The 20,110-nt window shown below is 55.5% G+C and overlaps 1 protein-coding gene and 1 long non-coding RNA gene across 4 annotated transcripts in view; one reads left to right on the top strand and one right to left on the bottom strand.

Annotated features, from left to right (window-relative positions):
• The window catches only part of DCPS (decapping enzyme, scavenger), a 34,568-nt gene extending 23,517 nt beyond the window's left edge, over positions 1-11,051 (top strand). For 2 of the 3 annotated variants that reach the window (XM_014543412.1, XM_014543413.1), the window contains 4 exons: positions 2,670-2,783; positions 7,944-8,054; positions 10,459-10,548; positions 10,660-11,051. In XM_014543412.1, coding sequence (XP_014398898.1) covers positions 2,670-2,783; positions 7,944-8,054; positions 10,459-10,548; positions 10,660-10,926 — 582 coding nt within the window. In that variant the 3' untranslated portion in view covers positions 10,927-11,051. The remainder of the gene's footprint in view (positions 1-2,669; positions 2,784-7,943; positions 8,055-10,458; positions 10,549-10,659) is intronic. The other variant, XM_005870882.2, reaches the window with a different exon arrangement.
• Positions 11,052-15,765: 4,714 nt separating this feature from the next.
• Positions 15,766-19,406, bottom strand: LOC106726864. The gene is made up of 3 exons (XR_001362989.1): positions 19,302-19,406; positions 16,307-18,552; positions 15,766-16,171 (listed from the first exon to the last, which is right to left on the bottom strand). It is a non-coding gene; the product is annotated as an uncharacterized LOC106726864 (long non-coding RNA).
• Positions 19,407-20,110: the final 704 nt, after the last annotated feature.

The following is a 20,110-nucleotide window of genomic DNA, read 5'->3' as shown; positions in this document are numbered from 1 at the left end:
AGTCCTCACATGCTGCCCGAACTGTTCTAAGCAACTTCCGTGCATCACCGCAAAAAGTCTCCACAACATCCCTTCGGAGACGGGCACTCTAAGCCAGGTGGCCTGGCCCCAGCCTCGCTGCTCTTAGCTGACTACTCTGTTAGGCGCCTCACATTTGGTGCCTGGAACTTCTAGTGAAAATGCCCGGGAAAAGGGCAGTGGGATGTGTGACTCAGCGCAGGAGAGATGCTCAGGCTGAAGCCGATGCTGAGTCACTGAGCGAGGCTTCAGCATCGGCTGGGTCTGGGCTCTGCCCGGCGGGACACTCCTTCACTTCGGAAGCCCTGTTTCCTGTCGGAACATGACCCAGTCCCGGTGGAAATGGAGAGAGGTGCCACGTATCACGGGCCTGCTGCTCTTTCCAGCGCAGAAAGGGAGCTAGAGTGGCAGCTGCCATTATGCACGCACAGGGACAGTTCTGGGGAACAGGACGGGACAGTGCAGAGCTGAGATGCCTGCAGGTGAAGGGGGGCCAGAGGAGGGGGCCAGCAGGCGCTGAGCAGAGAAGCAGGAGTTTGAAGAGGAAGCAGGATGCCCAAGGGAGGAGAGGGTCTGGACGGGGTGGCCAGTGTCACTGCTTAGCCCATGCCAGGTGCATTTCCGTGCTGCTCATAGGCCCTCATCGTCGGGTGGCCGTCTCCCTGCCTTGCTTTCAGAGGGTGGCTACTCCCCATGCATAGCCCCTCGGGATGTGGGAATCCTGTTCCCTGGTTCTCCTCCCTTTCTCATCTCGGGTCCTGGCTGAGACGCGTGGATTGAGGTCCCTCCCGCTCTCCCAGAGGCCTTTCCCACGCAGCCTGGAGCGCGGGCTCCGAGACCAGGCTCTGGCTTAGAACCGTGTGAACTTCCTTTCCCTGCCTTTCCCTTACCTGCAAAATGGGGTGCTCACAGCCCCCACATTTCCAGGATTGCTGCGAGGACAGCCCCGGGAGGCACTGGAGCAGGGCCCGGCATGGCGTAAGACTGCGCTCCTCACCGCCCGCCTGGTGTCGCCGCTCCATCCTCGCACCCGTGTCAGTCTTGCCCGGAGGTCAGCACCATCTCTGTTCTCATCCTCCTTCCCTTTCCCCAGTCAGGCTGGTTGCCTCCACCTACCAAACTCAGTTCAAATCAGGCTGCTAAGGTGAACGTCCCGAGATTCCAGCCCTGGAGTAGGTGCCACTCTCTGCATCTCTTAGGCAGGAAAGGGGGGAGGGTCAAAGTTTCTTTCTGAGACTTGTTTCTAAATTCACAGGTTAAAAGTCAGTTCCCCAAAGGCAGAAGTTCGGTCCTCTTCACCCTCCAGACCTCTCCCAGGGAGTGGGCGGCCAGGCTCTTCTCGGGGAGTGCGGCCTTTTTTCTCTCCAGTGGGTGGCCTACCTGTGACCTGGTGTGGGTTCTACCAGGAGCCTGGGAGGCCCAGCTAGTCCCCGGCAGGCCCCTCTGCTCCTGGCTCTCCAGCCCAGAAAGCTGCACTTGACCTTGGCTGTGCTGGCCAGGAGCTGACAGCCAAGGATGCAGACTCCTGGGATGAGGTGTGCAGACCCTAAGCTGCTGTGTCCGCACTTCTGGAAGTGGGCAGAGGAGCCCTCCACGGGTGTTGGTATCAGTGCCCTTGCCCCCCGTTTCACCCCTGCGTGAGCATGGAGGCCGTGGTGACAGGCGCAGGGGCAGCATTGTGAGCCCAGCGCTGCCTCTGTCTGGCTTTCCAGCAGGGTTCTCTAGGCTTTCTGGCATGGAGTTCATGGTCCTAGGAGGAAGTCTCTTTTGTAAAGAGTGCTCAGAGCTAGGGGAAGTGGAGAAACGCTGAGGTCTGTGGTCTGGGGGTTGAGCCCTGGAGAACAGGGGCCTTACCTTAACCTGCTTGCAGGAGGCTTCTTCAGAGAGGCCATTAGGACCTTGATTGTAAACTGATGTCCTTGGGATCCACACTACCCAAGGAAGGGCTCCCTAAGACTCAGCAGCAGCAGATCTAAGAGGTGTGGGAGGCCAGAACCCTGGGTAGACAAGAGAATCATTGATCAGCTGCCTCCTGCATGCCCCGCACTGGGGATTGAGCTCAAAACCCGGGCATGTGCCCCCACCGAGAATCGAACCGTGACCTCCTAGTTCATAGGTCAATACTCAACCACTGAGCCACACTGGCTGGGGCAGGAATGCTTTGTTACATAGGAGCCATGTCAGCAGAGACTGCTGTGGCACCAGGTGGGCAGCTACTCTGAGAATCCCAGTGGGGCGGCCGCCCTGAGGATCCCACACTTTATCTAGAATCTGCCCTGGCATGGAGCCAGCTTCCTGTGCAGAGGGAACCCCAACCTGATCATTTGCTGTGTCCTGAGTAATGTGGGAGGGGCCCGTGGAGACGATCTCCCCTGGTTCTGTGGGCAGTGGAGGGTGGATGAGGACCGGGCCTGTGTGGCCACAGCAGAGTGTATGCACACTGCTGACCAGCAGGAGCCTAAAGAGCCAGCGCCCTCTGCACGGCCGGGGCCTTGTGGGGATGGCTGGTGACCGAGTGTCAGCAATGGGACAGGGCAGCCTGAGGTGGATGCCCTGAGCTCAGTGGCTGTCCTTCCGGGAGGGGCCAGAGAGCTTCCTAGCCCAGCCTGGGGTGGTGACGGGATAGGCACCCTCTCTCCCTCTGCCACCAGTGGGTGTACAACATTCTTGACAAGAAGGCGGAAGCCGACCGGATTGTTTTTGAGAACCCAGATCCCGCTGACGGCTTTGTCCTCATCCCCGACCTCAAGTGGAACCAACAGCAGGTAAGAGATTTCCTGCTGGGTTCTCTGCTCTCAGTGTCCTGCTCCGGGTCGGGTCAATGACCCACCGTAATCCTACCTTAAGCCACTTCTTTCCCCCATTGGTCTCGCACTCTCTAAGCAGATTGTCCTTAACCAGCGGAGAGGTCTGAGCTCTGCACGCTAATGCATACCTGTCATACAGAGTGTTTATGCTTCAGCGGGCACTTTAACGCCCTTTCTGTCTCCTCCAGCCCCCACCCCCACTGGGTCTGTGTGTGGTTGGTGGGGAGGGGGAGGCGGGGATGAGGCGATGTTTGTATAACCACCCGGGCTGCTCCTTAACCAGCCAAGTGGCTTGGGTGGCCACTCTCACTTTCTGGAGCCCTGTGCTGGACTGTTTGCTTTCCTTCATCTCCCTAGACACCAGCAGACCTAGGCCGGCCCATGGTCTGAATTAGTGACAGGCAGCAGTCACGGCGAACAACCTGTGGCTTCCCCTGCACTTCCCTAGTTACCGAGGAGGTCCCGGCAGCTCCTCCTCCCTGGTCTCCATGTGCCTGCTGCTGCTCCACCCACTAAGGAACAGGCTTCCGGGGGAGCCACCTTCTCTCTGTCCCTCCCAGTTCTCTGTAGCCTCTCTGTCTCTCTACCTTCTCTCCTCCCACCTTCACTCCCCTGTACCTGCCCACTGCAGTCACAGTGTACCATCCCCCTGGGTGGGCATACATGCCCTGCTAAAGAACAGCAGACAGCGGCCTACAGGGGGTACGCTTCCCGCCACCGCCTGCATGGGGCCGGATGCAGCCTGCAGCAGGTCGGGCCAGGAGAAGGCCATGGAGGCCAGAGGCGGAATCACCGAGTAGGAAGTGGGGAGTAGATAGATGCCCCCCTCCTCTAACTGGACTCTGAGATTCCAGCTTGGGTTTCCGTTCTGCTTTTGGGTGGGTCCTTCTGGTTTCTGCGCTGCTCTGGCAGTCATGGGACCTGCAGAGGCATCCTCCGGGAGGGTGGGCCCTGCCCGCCTCGCCCGGGACGCCTCTCCCTTCTCTCAGCCCCGGCCTGCTCAGCCGGCTCTTGGGGCCTTTGGGTCCTTACTGGGCTCACCGGCAGTCTGCTTGGCTTTGATCAGGTGATTTCCGTACCTGCCGTGCCCCCTTCAATGCCAGATATGGGGGCTGGGAGCCCGTGGCTGGGCACCGGGCCAGCCTCTCGGCTCAGGCGCATAGGCTCGTGAGCGCCAGCTGCCTTACCAGCGCTGTGGGGCTTCCTGAATGTGGCTCGGGGTGGTAGGAAATGAAGGGAGTTTCCAGGAGTTGGAGAGCTAGGCAAGATGTGGGGTGCAGTAGTGAGAGAGGCGGCCCCCAACCTCCCCTCCCCTGCAGCTGAGCCCCGCCTCAAGCCTCCACAGAGGAAGCCAGGACTGGCCCTGGAGATGTTGGGGGAGCTGGGACAGGCCCTGGGGATGCTGGTGGCAGCTGTGGGCGATGCCCTGTGCAAACCCTGTCTGCCCCCAGCAGCCCTGTGCCTGGAGGTCCTGGATTGCAGCCTGGTCACGGGAGGTGGGAGTGGGGTGGGAGGAACTCCAGACTCACAAGATCCAAGCTTGTGATTGCAGCGGTGGTAGCCTGAGGGACAGCAGGAGACCGACTTGTGCGTCTCCATTCTAGAAGCCCACGGCACTGAGAAGGCAAATCAGGGTCCTCTGACCTGGTGCCGGCAGGCGTCCTGCCTCTGTTCCTTTAAGACAGAGAGGCTTCAGGAGCTGCACTGGCATCCAGCCGCAGGTCTGGACTGGTCCTCAGCGATCGAGAATGGGCAAGCTGAATGTCAGGCTTTTGCCCTGGCCCATGGGGCTCAGTTGGGTGAGCGTCATCCAGTGCACCAAAAGGTCACTGGTTCAAGGTCATGGCAAATACCCAGATTTTGATCTCTGGTTGGGGTGCATGTGGGAGGCAACTGAGCTTTCTCTCTCTTTCTCTTTCTCTCCCTTCCTCCCTCTTCCCCTCCCTCCCCCTGCCTTCCTTTCTTTAAATTTTTTTTTAAGTCAGACTTTCCTTGATGGTAATATAGGTGCCATTGTTCTTAACCTTTGCTTAATTAGCACGGTCTCTTGGTAATGCCATATGTCACTGTCTCAGATCCTTGCCCGACGACAGAACCTGACAATTAGGCAGTGTCTCCAGCAGGGAGACGGCGGCTGGACGTCACCTCCTCCTCCCTAGGCAGGGGTGGAGGAGAGCAGCGCACCTGCGTTTTCTTCGGGGAGGCTTTCTGCTCACCTGGCACCTCCTGCTGCTCTTTCTCCCAGGAGGATGTCTTTACATACAGGGTGTCCCCAAAAATGTGTACGCACTTCAAATAATTATGAAGCCAGTGTTTATTACATTACACTAAGTGTATTAAAATACATTTCATTCTCAAAATGTAATAGGGCTCAGCTGTGTGTACATTTTGGGGGGGATACCCTGTATTTATGTAGCCCCCAGCTGATGACTCGGGATTAATTAGCAAGACTCTTCGTCCATATGTCCATTGTCCATCCATCCATCCATGCCACGAATACCTGCCATGCCCCTAATGTGTGCCAGACCTCTGCCTTTCTGGAGGTTACATATCCCTTCCTCAGTTCTCTTAAGGCAGTGGTTCTCAACCTTCTGGCCCTTTAAATACAGTTCCTCATGTTGTGACCCCACCATAAAATTATTTTCGTTGCTACGTCATAACAGTAATGTTGCTACTGTTATGAATCGTAATGTAAATATCTGATATGCAGGATGGTCTTAGGCGACCCCTGTGAAAGGGTCGTTCGACCGCCAAAGGGGTTTCGACCCACAGGTTGAGAACCGCTGTCCTAAGGGATCGCCTGCGTATTTTATTTGTTTTTTTTCTGTAGGTCTGGTTCATACATGCACAGGGTGAAGGTGCACATACCAAGGTGTGCAGGGAGAGTAAGGTCGTCACCCCACATGCCTCCACTTCCCTTCCCCAGAAGAGATCATTTCTTTGTCCTTCCAGAGAGCCTTTCCCTGTTGTATGTATGAGCATGTGTGTGTGTTTATGGAGACACACATGCCCTTTCAGGTCATGGGACTTAGGTTCTCTGGTCTAAGGATCTCAGCACAGGACACTGCCCTTCTGGGTCACCCAGGGGTGGAGGGATGACTCCCTCTGAAGCTCCAGCCAATCGCATTCTCACCCCTCAGCCCGAGCCAGGAAGCTGCTACTCCGAGTCCACTGTCCTCCCTTATAAAACGAGATTGATGGTGTGAAGACTGACTTCTGGGCCACCTTCTGGGGTGCCAATCTGAGACCCTTGCCGGCCCCTTGTCTAGCTTTTTCAGAGAATTTCTCTGAGCCAGAGGCCCTTTGGCTGCAGAAAATCTGAAGTAATGTCTGATATCAGAGAGTGGCTTTTTTCCCTTCCACACCCAGCCGTGAGCTGACACCCAGCACCAGGCTGCATGCCTCAGTCCCCGTCAGGGAGCAGTGGGTGCGACTGAAGGTCCTGTTTGGACGGCCAGCAGACGGCATCTAAAACAAAGGCTACTACTATTTGGAAGTCCTGTGATAGTGACACATGGAACAACTGAAGACACCCGCAGACACACACCCGTGCCCCGAGTTCAAGCAGTTTTTCCCCTGGCTTCTCCTGGGGCCTCTACCTCGTGAGAGAGTAAATGTCCTGGACGCATATCGTGAAAAGGGGGAGCACCGAAGGGACTTGTGGGCAAGGGAGGCTGGTTGGCACGGCTCTGTCATCTGCCAGAGGCTCCCATGGGCCCGTGTGTAGCAGGCCTGGGGCAGGGAGCCCAGCTCTGGGGGCCCTGGCAGAGGAGAGCGTCTGGGGCAGGAAGGGACTGCTGGCAGCAAGAGGCACCGCTGGCCATCAGGTGCCGTCTGGAAAGTCTCATTCTCACTTTTTAACTCGGGGCCCTGCGGGGTTTGGTCGGGTCCCCAGACTGTCTCATCTCGTTGAGGAATCTGGCATCTTAGACGCAGGGCTGAGTGCTGCTGGAGCTGCCCCAGGCCTCCCCCCGAGCCCTGGAGTCTGGGCCTGCCTCACACGCACGCACGGGACGCGATCGCCAGCCAAGGCCAGGGTTTGGGCGAGCGGGGCGTGGTGGGGACGGATTCTGGGCCAGAGGAGTTCATTTCTGTCCTGGGCACCATCTTGTCCGTTCCTTAGACCATCCACTCACTGGGCCCCTGCCGAGCTGGTCCTGGCTCCCTTTGAGTCCGGACAGATTGGGTTGTTTACTCTGCCCATAGCACTGTGCTCTCCTGCCTCCGAGCCTTTGCTCTCACTGTCCCCTCTCCCTGAGCGCCATATACAGAACGCCGTTCTGGGGTGCATCCCGAGCCCACGGAGGCCCTAGTTTTTTCCTCTTCACCTCTGACCTCCTTAGGGATTTGCCCACAATGGAAACCAGAATCTCCTCTTAACTCTTAGAGTTAAGCCCCCACAGTGACCCCTTTCCCGCCACTCCCTCCTTTGGTTCTTTGCAGTGTTGTGACCTCCAGGTTGTGGCCAGGTGCTGTTTTCAGGAAGGACAGTGGGAAGGGCTGCCGGGGCCGGGAGGTAGGGGAAGGGAGGAGAAGGTTAGTGCGGCTCTGGTGGTGCCCCTGCCGAGCTGGTCCTGGCTCCCTTTGAGTCCGGACAGATTGGGTTGTTTACTCTGCCCATAGCACTGTGCTCTCCTGCCTCCGAGCCTTTGCTCTCACTGTCCCCTCTCCCTGAGTGCCCCTCCTGTAAACCTACCTCTTCAAGACCCAGATCCCCGCCGCCTCCTCCAGGAAGCCTCTCCAGATGGCCCTCGCCGGTCTTCCTTCTTCCTGTACTTCTCTCACCTCATGTCTGAGTAGTTACTTGTGTCCATGCGATTAGACCCTGAACTCCTGCAGGGAAGCGTTGTCCTTGGCACTTGAGCCCCGTCAGCTCTGAGTTTAGGGTCTTCCTTTGCAGGAGGAATGGGCAGAAGTTCCGTTCCTTAGACCATCCACTCCCTGGGCACGTGGACTCCCACATCGCTCCCCAGTCCTGCTGTGGGGTCCCTGGGGCGGGCTGTGGCTGGCACTGCAGGCCTGGGGGTGGGCGCCTGCTGGCTTCGCTGGGGAATTCCAGGATTGGCGCCTCCCCGGCTCTGTCGCCCGCTGAGCCTGCTGTACTCCTGCTCTCTGCAGCTGGATGACCTGTACCTGATCGCCATCTGCCACCGCCGGGGCATCAGGTCGCTTCGGGACCTCACCGCGGAGCACCTGCCGCTGCTCAGGAACATCCTCCGGGAGGGGCAGGTGAGTTGCCCTGGCAACACATCGAAGCCCAGAGGAATTACCATCTGCTTTCAGTGTGTTCCCTGTACACTTCCTCGCCCTTCCCAGGAGGGTGTCTGCCACGGGGGCTTCTTTCTCAGAGTCAGTGTGGGCTACGCACAGGCTCTTTCCAGGCCCTGCCGCCTGTCCTGCCCCACCCTCCTCCTCTTAACTTCACACTTCAGCGCCCTGCCTTCTCCAGCAGGTCCCGTCTGGGCACCCGCCCCGCCCAGGATTGCCAGTCTGGCTGTGACAGCCACACCATACAGCCGTGTTTCTTGTAGCTGGATCGATGGCTCTGGCGTGTGAATGCAGGAAGCGCCTCTACTCTAGCCTGTGGGCCGAGACTGTATTCTCTAACTCCTGAGATTTGGGATACCGTCTATGTGGGGTGACTATTGAGTCGAATGAAATTAAGGGGTGCTGAGAGGAGCCCCGAGGGGAGGGAAGATGGGGGAAGAGAGACTAGAATCCAGGGATGTGGCCCTGGTTCTGACATTTTGACCCAAGCCAGCTGGCTGACCTTGGGCCTCACCTCCCTGGGTCTATCTGGGTAGGATCCTTCTGAAGCCTCCATTCTGGGGGGTTGTTCTTGGCCTTTTTTCCACTTGGAACATTTGAAGGTCCCCTACACACACACACACTCTCTCACACACACACTCACATTCACACACACACATTCCCACACACACACACATTCACAAACACACACACACACACATTCACACACACTCTCTCACACACACACACACACACACACACACACACACACACCAGTGCCCAGGCCTGCAGTCCTGGTGCTCCTTCCACAGCGTTGCTCCCAGGCTTGGATCACTTGGAGGAAGGGCTCTGCTGGGTCCTCTCTCTGTTGACCTCTGACCCCAGCTCCCTGTCACACCTCTCTGGCTGCCTGTCTGGTTGGAGTGGCTCGTTTCTCCTGTAACAGCCTCTGGGTGGCAGAGAGTGCGTCTTCCTTCTGGGGAGCTGCTAGGCCAGCACTTCAGCTGCGCTGGCGCTCTGCAGCCTTGCCCCGCTTATCCCACGAAGCCTTTGGGGGTTGGCCTGGCCTCACTTGCTGCACAATCCCTGGCCCGAGCGCCATATACAGAACGCCGTTCTGGGGTGCATCCCGAGCCCACGGAGGCCCTAGTTTTTTCCTCTTCACCTCTGACCTCCTTAGGGATTTGCCCACAATGGAAACCAGAATCTCCTCTTAACTCTAAGCCTTGGAGACTCCGGGAAAGGGGTTTGATACAAAAGGCCCTACCTCTGCCCTGGCCAGTGTGGCTCAGTTGGTTGGAGCATTGTCCCTTACACTGAAAGGTTGTGGGTTCAATTCCTGGTCAGGGCACATACCTAGGTTGCAGGTTTGATCCCCAGCCGGAGTTGGGATGCACATGGGAGGCAACCTATAGATGTTTCTCACGTCAATGTTTCTCTCTCTCCCTGCCCCCTCTCCCTCCTTCCCTCCCTCCTCCTTCCCCTCCCACTGAAAATCAATAAACATGTCCTCAGGTAACAATTTTTTTTTAAAGACCTATTATGAAAATAAAATAATTTTTTAAAAAATATATATATTTTATTGATTTTTTACAGAGAGGAAGGGAGAGAGATAGAGAGTTAGAAACATTGATGAGAGAGAAACATCAATCAGCTGCCTCCTGCACACCTCCCACTGGTCTGCCTCCTGCACACCTCCCACTGGGGATGTGCCCGCAACCCAGGTACATGCCCTTGACCCGAATCGAACCTGGGACCTTTCAGTCCACAGGCCGACACTCTATCCACTGAGCCAAACCGGTTTCGGCTAAAATAATTTTTTAAAAAAGGAAAGAAGCCCTACCTATGCACAAGGTGGGGGCCGAGGGAGCAGGGGCCAAAGTCAGGTTCGCGTCCGGCCCATCCTTGTTCTCTCACTAAGGCCCTCGCTCAGCTGTGCCCATTGCCGAGCCCCACTCTGCTGCAGGCTGAGGGGGCAAGGCTTCCCCCACCCACCTGGTGCTTTTCGTGTTTACAGACCGTCCCAGCCTGGGTCTGTGGGGCCGTTCTTAGGCTCTGGACTGTCTAGATTTCCAACAGGAGCCGTGTGAGGAAACAAATGTTTATCCAAGTGGGGTGGGGAGCCCTGATCCTGCCACTGTCCCTTCATGTGGGGGCCCTTGCTGGTTGGCTCAGTGGATAGAGCGTCGGCCTGCGGACTGAAGGGTCCCTGGTTCGATTCCGGTCAAGGGCACTGCCCAGGTTGTGGGCTCCATCCCCAGTAGGGGGTGTGCAGGAGGCAGCCAATCAATGATTCTCTCTCATCATTGATGTTTCTATATCTCTCTCCTTCTCCCTTCCTCTCTGAAATCAATAAAAATATCTTTTTTTCTTTTTTTTTTTAAAGAAAGAGCCTCAGCTTGGCTGTCACCTGCCTGCTCTGAATCCACAGAGGGAAGGCAGGGACCTGCAGTGCGCAGTGGGCAGAGGGCTGTGTGTGGGTTTATTAGATGTCCGGAGGCTAGTCTGGGGTTAGGGCAGGAGGAGGGGCTGGTGCTGCTTCGTGGGCAGCACAGTGACCCCTTTCCCGCCACTCCCTTCTCCCCAGGAAGCCATCCTACAGCGGTACCAGGTGAAGGGGGACCGCCTCCGCGTGTACCTGCACTACCTGCCCTCCTACTACCACCTGCACGTGCACTTCACCGCCCTGGGCTTCGAGGCCCCCGGCTCGGGGGTGGAGCGGGCCCACCTGCTGGCAGAGGTGATCGAGAACCTGGAGCGAGACCCGGAGCACTACCAGCGGCGCACCCTCACCTTTGCCCTCAGGGCGGATGACCCCCTGCTCAGGCTCCTGCAGGAGGCCCAGAAAAGCTGAGGCTCCTGGACGGTCCAGAGAACGGTTATGTGGGACTGGGGTGGGGTTTTTTAGCACCAAATTAATTTTTTTAACTGTGGTTTGTACTGGCTTATTTCTAGCGTACGAATAAAGTATTGGTTGCATTTGGTGTGGACTGGTGGTGCCGCCCAGGAGGCAGGAGTGCAGGAAGGTGGGGTGGGCAGAACCCCAGAAGGAGGTCTTAAGACGAGAGGCCATGAAGAGGGGGGACTGGGTGGGGGGTGGCTTCAGCTGACCTGGATGGCTGCCAGGCCTGTCTCCAAATCCTGCACACCCCCCTCGCCCGTCTCCAAATCCTGCACACCCCTCCTTGCCGGTTTCCAAGTCCTGAATCTGCCTGCCTCTCCCTGTCCTCACTCCCCATTCTGCTGCCACGTCCTCTCCTTCCTGCCTGATGGTGTTCCAGGTCCACATGTCTGGGAGTGCCCCCAAAGAGGCAAATATGCAAACTTTCTGGAAATAATCTATAGCAATTTTTGATGGCGCTTCCTCTGTTCATTCCCAGCATTGAGGTCACCCTCTAGGGGTGAGTCACGCCTGCTGATAAGCTTGTTGACAAGGATGAAGGATCTCGGCCTGGAAGTGGGAGGGTTTCAAAAAGAATCGGGTGATGCAAGCCCAGAACGCCTGCCTTTGTCTCTGTTATTTGGTCAGCGAGTCCCTGGCCTTGAGTTTATTATCTAGGCAGGAAGACAAAACAAACTCGCAGAAGCAGCCAGAAGATCAAGTACGAAACAGTACAGCAGGGCAAAGCGATAGGGGTGCAGTGGCCCCAAAGGCCCCCGTGGGCTCGGGTCCAAGGAGTGGCCAGCACCAGAGACCTGGTCGTGGAATCTTGAGGCCAGGAAGGGACTTCAGAAGGGACTCCAGGCCGATGGCCTGTAAGGAGCCAGCAGAGACTTCGCCGTGCAGGGTGGCCCCTGCCACTGCCCCAGGCGAGCAGGGACCGGCATGCACGACGGAGGCGCACAATTAAACGCACGCGGCACTCTGCACTCTACGTGTTAGTTTCGAGGTGTGGCTGACAGATCCTGGGTCTTGCTCGGGAAGCACTTGGGAGACGGGATGCTGGGCTTTGCTGAGTGATAAGAGGGAAGCATAAGGCAGAGGAGTGGGTGGCTCTTACTCTGCATCCCCTGGACTGAGAACCAGGAGACCTGGATGCAGAGCCGAGCTCCATTCATTCATTCATTCATTCATCATTCATTCATTCATCTGAGGCTTATTGAGCACGTGCTATGATCGAGGCACTGCCTAGATCAGTGATGGCGAATCTTTTGAGCTCGGCGTGTCAGCATTCTGAAAACCCCTAACTTAACTCTGGTGCCGTGTCACATAGACATTTTTTTATATTTGCAACCATAGTATAAAAAAGATTTATATTTTTGATATTTATTTTATATATTTAAATGCCATTTAACAAAGAAAAATCAACCAAAAAAAAATGAGTTCGCGTGTCACCTCTGACACGCGTGTCATAGGTTCGCCATCACTGGCCTAGATGCTGGCGATGGTGAGCAAATGGTCAGAAGTCTCTCTGGAGCCGACATGGACCCCTGACATGGGGCAAGACCCACGGCGTTCTGAGCCTGCATTGTGTGAAGGGGAGGGGGGAGGAGGATCCACGATGTAATCAGCTACGTCAGGTGTGATAATGAAGCTTTATCATAAACCGAAACTTGCTGATTGGCTCTTCAGCCAGACAGTGTCCTAGGGTTGGGAACACAAAGGTGACTAAGGCACAGCTCCTGCCCTCTGGCTAGTGGGGCAGACAGGTGAACACAAGGGTAAACACAGACAACTCATGGAAACTGAAAGCAGGTATGTGGGCGAGTCAGGTGTGGATCCTGACAGTACCCCGGGCACCTCCAGCAGGTCAGTCAATGGAATAAGGCATTGAGGGTGGGGAGGCCGTGGGGGCTGCGTTAGAGGGGAGGTGTGATGGGGTGGGCACCTGCGTTCCCCACCAGGTGGAGATGACAGCAGTGGGACCAGCCGGCTTGGAAGGGAACCTGGCTTGTCTTTTCTCACGTGTAAGAAAAAGACACGTGGGGCGGTCTGGAGAGGAGGAGTGGAGGGGACGCCAGCCCTGAGGCCCCTCCTTGCAGTGTTTTCTTAAAAGAACAAGTCCTCTCAGGGAGGGTCTCATCTGGCTTCACACAGAGGTTGTCTGCTTGGAAAAGCCTGCCGGGCAACTCATCCTGAATCGGAGGAAGACAGCCAGGGCCTCCCCGGGGCCGGGCCTTCCTCTCCCTGGATGGGCGCCCTGCGAAGGCATCCCGCCTCTCCAGGCTCGACTCTCCGCCCGATCTGTCCGTCTCTCCTTCACAGGTTTACTCCGCCACCCATCACACCTGCACCAAGTCTTACCTGGGCTGAAGCTTCAAATGTATTCACGTTAAATCTCAGGGCGACAATGGGAACAGGGAGACCCCCCCAGAAGCATGGCTCAGGAGGTGGGACAGCCCAGAACAAGACTGGGTAAGGGCTGTTCCAGCGGGAGGCCTGGCTCCGCCCCCATCGTGCTGGGAGACAGGGCTTGTCTTACGTGTCAGGACTATGCCTGCTGTCACCGAGGGCCAGGCTCACCCCCCACTCCCCCCAACCCCCACCCCCAGCTCCCGCAATGGGAGTAACCTGGAGCCAAGGGCAGAGCAGCCTGCAGGCTGAACACTGCACCGGACAAGACAGGAGTCCAGCCTCCTGCCTCAGGACCCCACTGTGGCCAGGGCCACTGCCCACAAGAAGACTCGCTTTTACTCCAATGAACAGCGGCTCAGGTGTGTGGCGGGCCGTGAAATGGATCCTGCGGACTCTCTGTCTGAGATTACAGCTGCTTGCCCAGGTCACCACCCGAAACCGTTCCTTTGCTGCAATGCCACTCAGCAAAACCCAACATCCTGCCCCCGCTGAGAGCTTCCTGAGCAGGACCCCGGATTCCTGAGCCCCACCCGGCTCACCAGCCCACCAGCCCCTCCGGCAGCGTGCTGTGTCTGTCCTCCGTGCTGGAAAGAGGGCCCTGCGTGTTGGATTGCGTGATTCCGACGTGCGTGCCTGCGTCCCTGCGTCCCTGCGTCCCTGCCCTGCTGGAGCAATGGCAGATGCCACACTCCCCAGATGAGGCCCGAGGCCTCCACGCTGGCTGTCAGCCCCCGGTGCTGGGCGCATTTGCCCCTGGCTTGGTTGGAGAAGGAAGGGAGCCATTGCTATTGTCCCTTGGCTCCTCTCAGTTTGCCCAAAAGTTTCCTCACTGAGAAAAATTGCTGAGTGTTCTGTATTCGTCAGCATTCCTTCATGGAACAGGAAAATAACATTTTGAAATGAGTTGGGCACTTCAGCTCCACACTGCCTGTCTCTGTGGAATACAGATCCCCACGCGGAGAAATCAAGAAACAATGACACACAGAAAAATGCTTGAAAATGTTGCTCTTGTAATACTTCCATGTCCAAACATTGTAATAAATCTGTTTTGTGTCTGAATAGGTTGATGTAGGTCTGCTAACCCTTCCTTCTCAGGAAGGACTAAGTCTTTTCTTCAAGTGTACTTTTAAACAATTATTGTTGATTTCAGAGAGAGGAAGGGAGAGGGAGAGAACGGGAGAGAAACATCAGCCAGTTGCCTCCCACATGTGCCCCCACTAGGGTTCAAACCCGCAACCTGGGTATTGAATCGAACCAGCACCTTCTGGTATATGGGATAATGTGTCAACCAACTGAGCCACACCTGCCAAGGCAGGAAGGACTAAATCAGTGGTTCTCAACCTTCTGGCCCTTTAAATACAGTTCCTCATGTTGTGACCCAACCATAAAATTATTTTCGTTGCTACTTCATAACTGGGAGAGGGAGAGAACGGGAGAGAAACATCAGCCAGTTGCCTCCCACATGTGCCCCCACTAGGGTTCAAACCCGCAACCTGGGTATTGAATCGAACCAGCACCTTCTGGTATATGGGATAATGTGTCAACCAACTGAGCCACACATGTATATATAAGGTTAAAATGTCCTTTTTAAAATAAGAACATGGTGATAATTAAGGGCTGTTGTGTTTTAAATATCCTCACCCAAACCTACATTTGTTCTATTATTTTTTAACTTAAATTTTCAAATTTATTGGCATAAAATCTTGGTAGTATCTTTTTTACTTTTTTTAAAAAAAATCTTTATTGTTGAAAGTATTACAGATGTTTCCCATTTTCCCCCACTGACCCCTTCACCCCAGTCCGGCCCACTCCCTAGATTTTGAAATCTATTTAAACTTGAAGCTACCAAGTTTAGTTTTTTAAATTTTTATTGATTGATTCTAGGGGGCAGGGGGGAAGGAAGTGTAATTTGTTGTTCCACTTATTTATGCATTCATTGGTTGATTCTTGTATGTGCCCTGACTGGTGATTGTGCCTACAACCTTGGTGTATCAGGACGATGCTCTAACCAATTGAACTACCAGGCCAGGGCTAAAGCTATTGACTTTTAACCACTGTTCAAAACTAAACATGGCCCAGCTGGCATGGCTCAGTGGTTGAGCGTTGACCTATGAACCTAGAGGTCATGGTTCGGTTCCTGGTCAGGGTACATGCCCCAGTTGCGGGCTCAATCCCCAGTGTGGGGTGTGTAGGAGGCAGCCAATCAGTGATTCTCTTTCATCATTGATGTTTCTATCTCTCCCTCTCCCTTCCTCTCTGAAATCAATAAAAATATATTTTAAAAAACACACAAAACAAAAAAGCTATGCACGGGCTGAATCTGTTTAAAGTGTTTTAATTCAATAAATAGGTTTGAACACCCACCCATTTTTTTTTCAACCAAGAATCTGGAGATAGAACTCACATGGACCTTACAGTTTAGTGAGACATTCATTACAAAGTAATTACAAGAGTGGTGGGTGCCTTGAAGAAAGCAGAGGGGGCTCTGGGAGCTTCTGAGAGAACCTGAACATCTAGGCAGAAACTTGACAGCCAAATGGCCAGCACAGCAAAGGCCCAGCAGGTAGGGGCCTTGGGCTCAGCATGGCTGGGACCAGAATTTAGCCTCTAGCCTCTAGCGTGTGGCACACAAGGACAGTTAAAACACTGGCCAGTTTTTCCTTCCAGATCACGATGAAAAAATGAAAGTCAAGGCTAATGGGGTATATATGTACTTTCCTTCCCACCTGCTAAATTCTTCTAGCTGGGCGAATAATCAAATTAGACAGATTAACAGGAGAAAATCACATTTCAATACATGCACCTGGGGAACTCACGTAAGCATGAAGGCTAATGGGGTATATATGTACTTTCCTTCCCACCTGCTAAATTCTTCTAGCTGGGCGAATAATCAAATTAGACAGATTAACAGGAGAAAATCACATTTCAATACATGCACCTGGGGAACTCATGTAAGCATGAAAATTCCAAAGATAGTGAGGCGTCATTGGGTTATGACTACTTTGGACAAAGGAGAAAAGCCCCCTTTTGAGGTCTTAGGTTTCAGAAGTGAGAATGGGTGATTGACAGGTTGACAGGTTGTTGAGGAAGAGCTGAACGCGCGCAGGCACAAAGGCACTGGGCCGGCAAACTCTCCTAGCAAGTCAGAAACAATGGGACACAGCCGCCCCCCGCCCCCCACAAGCCTTCCCATTTATCACACTTACATCAAATGAGGCTCAGAGGAACATCCTAAGACTTCCTTCCCGACTGCAGGATTTTCTGATCTGCATCTCTTGGGCAGGAAAGCGGGGAGGATCAAAGAGGTTCTTCCTGAGCCTTTTGTTCCTTAATTACCAGCTTAAAGTCAATATCCCAAAAGGCAAAACTTTCTCGGTCCCCTTCACTAACCAATTCCTTAACATCCCCTTCCCGCTCTGCTTGAGAGCCAATGTGGGCTGATGGTCCCGGCGTAGGATCTGCACCGCACCCAAGTATGAACTTGGACGAGTTACGTAAGGGCTCCTAACCAGGAGTGGTGGCCGTGCTGATCCCCAAGGCTTTGTGGGGTTTAGATGTGAGGACTTTGTGGACATAGTCATCGCACGGTAGATGTTGGTTGCTGTTTTCCTGCCGTGAAAAAAGGCCAGAAGGGCTGTCACCATCGATATCTGGGCTAGATATTAAAAAGCACTTCCTGGCTAGAAGGCCGTGTAATCCTAGATTATGCTGTGGAGTCATGGCAACCAAGAGACGTTAAGGCGAAAAGCAAGCCACGAACTAACTCGCTGTGTTGAATGGATCGCGGCCCTGAACAGAGACGCGGGCTGGGTGCCGTGACTTCTGGGATCGCTCCCAGCCTAAAGCTTCCTGGAATGCATTGTGGCCCCGGCCAGCGGGCAGGTTTCTAAGACGACAACAGCGATGTCCCTGCCATTGAGAACCCTGGGAACCGCGCGGCTCCACGGTCCGGCCATACAAATCTGATAAAAATAGGAGCTGAAATACCATCCCGGAGTTGCTATTTTTAAAAGCGTCTGAGATGCTGGATTGGGTTTATTTCTTCCTCAAACAGCATCTTGCCGTTCCCTCCTGCTGGTGGGCAGGATGCTAACGTGGCACATGTGAGGGACGGGAGCCAAAAGCCTGCCAGGCACCCTTGTCAAATGGCTCCAGGCCTCCTACCCAAACCCACTGCCTGCCCCGGGCAGGGCCAGGGCTTCCTGGCGCTAGAGGCACCTGCCCTCCCCATGCACCTTGCAACTTTGTCTCCTCCTCTGCTCCCACCCCAGCAGGGAGGTGTCCGCCACTTCCTCCACAGCAGAGACAGACTGGGAGGTAAACAGGGGCAGAGGAAATGGCAATGGAGGCAGCGTGGCTCATGGAGGACCATGGCAGCTGCTGCTCAGGTTGTCTTGACCCAGCCCTGGCACAGCTGGCACGGAGAGCAACAGCCCCCAGGAGCCAAAGCCCGGCTGGCCCATCACAGTGCTTCTTGCTGAGGCGCTGACGGTGTCGTGCAAACGGGCCACAGGGATGCAACGGGGCTGGGTGGGGCTCCAGAACCCGGTGCCTGCGATGGAGCAGCACCAGAATTCCTGCCTCCTGCACCGCAGATGATACGGATTCTAGGCAGCTCGCTCAGTGTCTGGCTGTGCCATGAAGAAACTGGAGGGGAAGATCATGAGTAAGCACATTGTGGCTAAGGGGAGGAGTCGGCATTACAGTTAGCTTCTGGGCACCCACTAACCAGGCTTGGATAACCTCTGTGTGTGTGGGGGGGGAAGGGGTGGAGGGCAGGGAGAGACCTAAACACAGCTCATTGGTTAGGGGAGGGGCCCACCTTCGTAACAACAGCTCCCACTTCTGTAACGCATTATACTTTCCTGGCAAATTGATATCCATTGCCTAATTTAATACCCACAGTATCCCTGCGAATAGCAGTTCTTTCCCTTGGTTTCCTCCAGTAAAACTAAAGCCATTTCGTGACAGAGGCAGAGTTGTGCGTCAGGTCTCCAGGAGCGAAAGTTGGCCCTTCAGTCCTACTTCCTGGCCGCCTGTGTGGTTCATGGCAAGAACGGCAAACTGTTCAGATCTAGTCCATCCCCGCGTTGGCAGCCTCGAGAAGCGGGGCCATCCCTTCCGTTCAGCTCGGGCCAGTTTTCCCACCTGTGAAGCAGGGAGGACCTTCCTCTTCCTCTGGACCTGCCAAGGGCAAGGGCTTTCACCACTGTGTTCCTTCTACTTTGCTTAGTGCCAGGCCCCCTAGAGCTGACAGGCAATAAATGTTTGTTGAACGAATGCTTGACTGACAATGCCAAAGGCACCATTCAAACATAATGAAGACATGGTGAAATGAAAAAAAAAAACAAAACACACCATGTAACCTATGACTTGGGACGGAACAGCCATAGGCACCATCTATATATATAAAAGTTTAAGCGACTGTTACGACCGAACAACCGGAATGACCGGTCGCTATGACACACACTGACCACCAGGGGGCAGACACTCAACACAGGAGCTGCCCCCTGGTGATCAGTTGGCTCCCACAGCCAACCTCCCGGGACTGGCCAACCCCCCCCCCCCCCGTCCCTCCCCGTGGCCAGCCAGCCCCAATTGGCCCAGATGAGGGGGGGCTGGTGGCCAACCTCCCACGTTCCCTCCCCGCAGCCGGCCAGCCCCCGCAATTGGATCTGCCCGATCGGGGAGCCAGTCGGCTGGCCAATCTTCCATAACCCATCCCCCCTCTCTCCACCAGCCCGGCCAAAATGGGCCCCAATCACAGGTCAGGCCAAGGGACGCCCCCCCCACCTGTGCACGAATTCGTGCACCGGGCCTCTAGTTTAAATATAACTAAGACATTGGTGAACGGAAGAAAAAAAAAACCCTGTAAGCTATGACTTGGGACGGAACAGTCCCGTGGAAGAGCCGGAAGCCCACTCTTCACGCACCTTTTGCTCTTTGCTCCTGAGCAGTTCGTTCTAAGAGCTTCCCGAGTTATGTTCTCAACAGTCAAGCCCTCCAGTGTCAGCTGTAGCGAGTCTTGAGCTGGTACTTCTCTGAATCCCTTCACTGTCACCACTCTTTACACTTAGTCACATCCTGCCCTGCCTGCAGGGGGGGGCCTGCTCTGCGGCTGGATGACAAGCTTCCGGGGGGGCAGGGGCTGGGTCTTACACCTGCCTCTGAGGCTTCAGCACCCACCGGGCTGTTCACACTTGGGGCTCAGCAGACACTGTTCACCTATGCAAGCGTCCGTCTTGGGGGCTGGGGGGGGGAGGGGAGGATTGTCCTGGAGGTGATTCCAGGCTTTCAGCCTGGGCAGTTCCCAGGCTTGATTGGGGGGTGTCTGGGTCCAGTGAACTAGGGTCAGGGGCCTGATGTGGTTTTCCCTGGAGACAGGATGCCCGGCGCCTTCCCCTTCCCCAAGGAACAGAAACTGAGAAGCCGCCTCCAGGCCAAGACAGGGTGTGCCAAAGAGGGGTACGGAGGGAACAGTCTGGGGGCGGCCGGTGCAGGCTAGGGCCAGGGCACTCGGCCCCTGCGCACTGGGCGTGGGCCTCCCTCTTCCTGCCTCACTTTCCCGAGTGAGCAGTGAGGAGGGCAGGCTCACCGCGTGGAGAGGGCCGAGAACCCTTTGTTGGGGCTCACTGTTCCCGGGAGGGTGTGTGGAGGCCGCGCGCGCGCGGCACATCCATCCAGGCGCCTTTCTCAGGCAGCTCCGTGGCTCTCCCACAGCCCCTCCTCGGCTCAGTGCCCC

Source organism: Myotis brandtii, unplaced genomic scaffold (genome assembly GCF_000412655.1).
Source record: "Myotis brandtii unplaced genomic scaffold, ASM41265v1 scaffold325, whole genome shotgun sequence".
Taxonomy (NCBI): Eukaryota; Metazoa; Chordata; class Mammalia; order Chiroptera; family Vespertilionidae; genus Myotis; species Myotis brandtii.
This window is presented reverse-complemented; position numbering and strand designations above follow the sequence as displayed.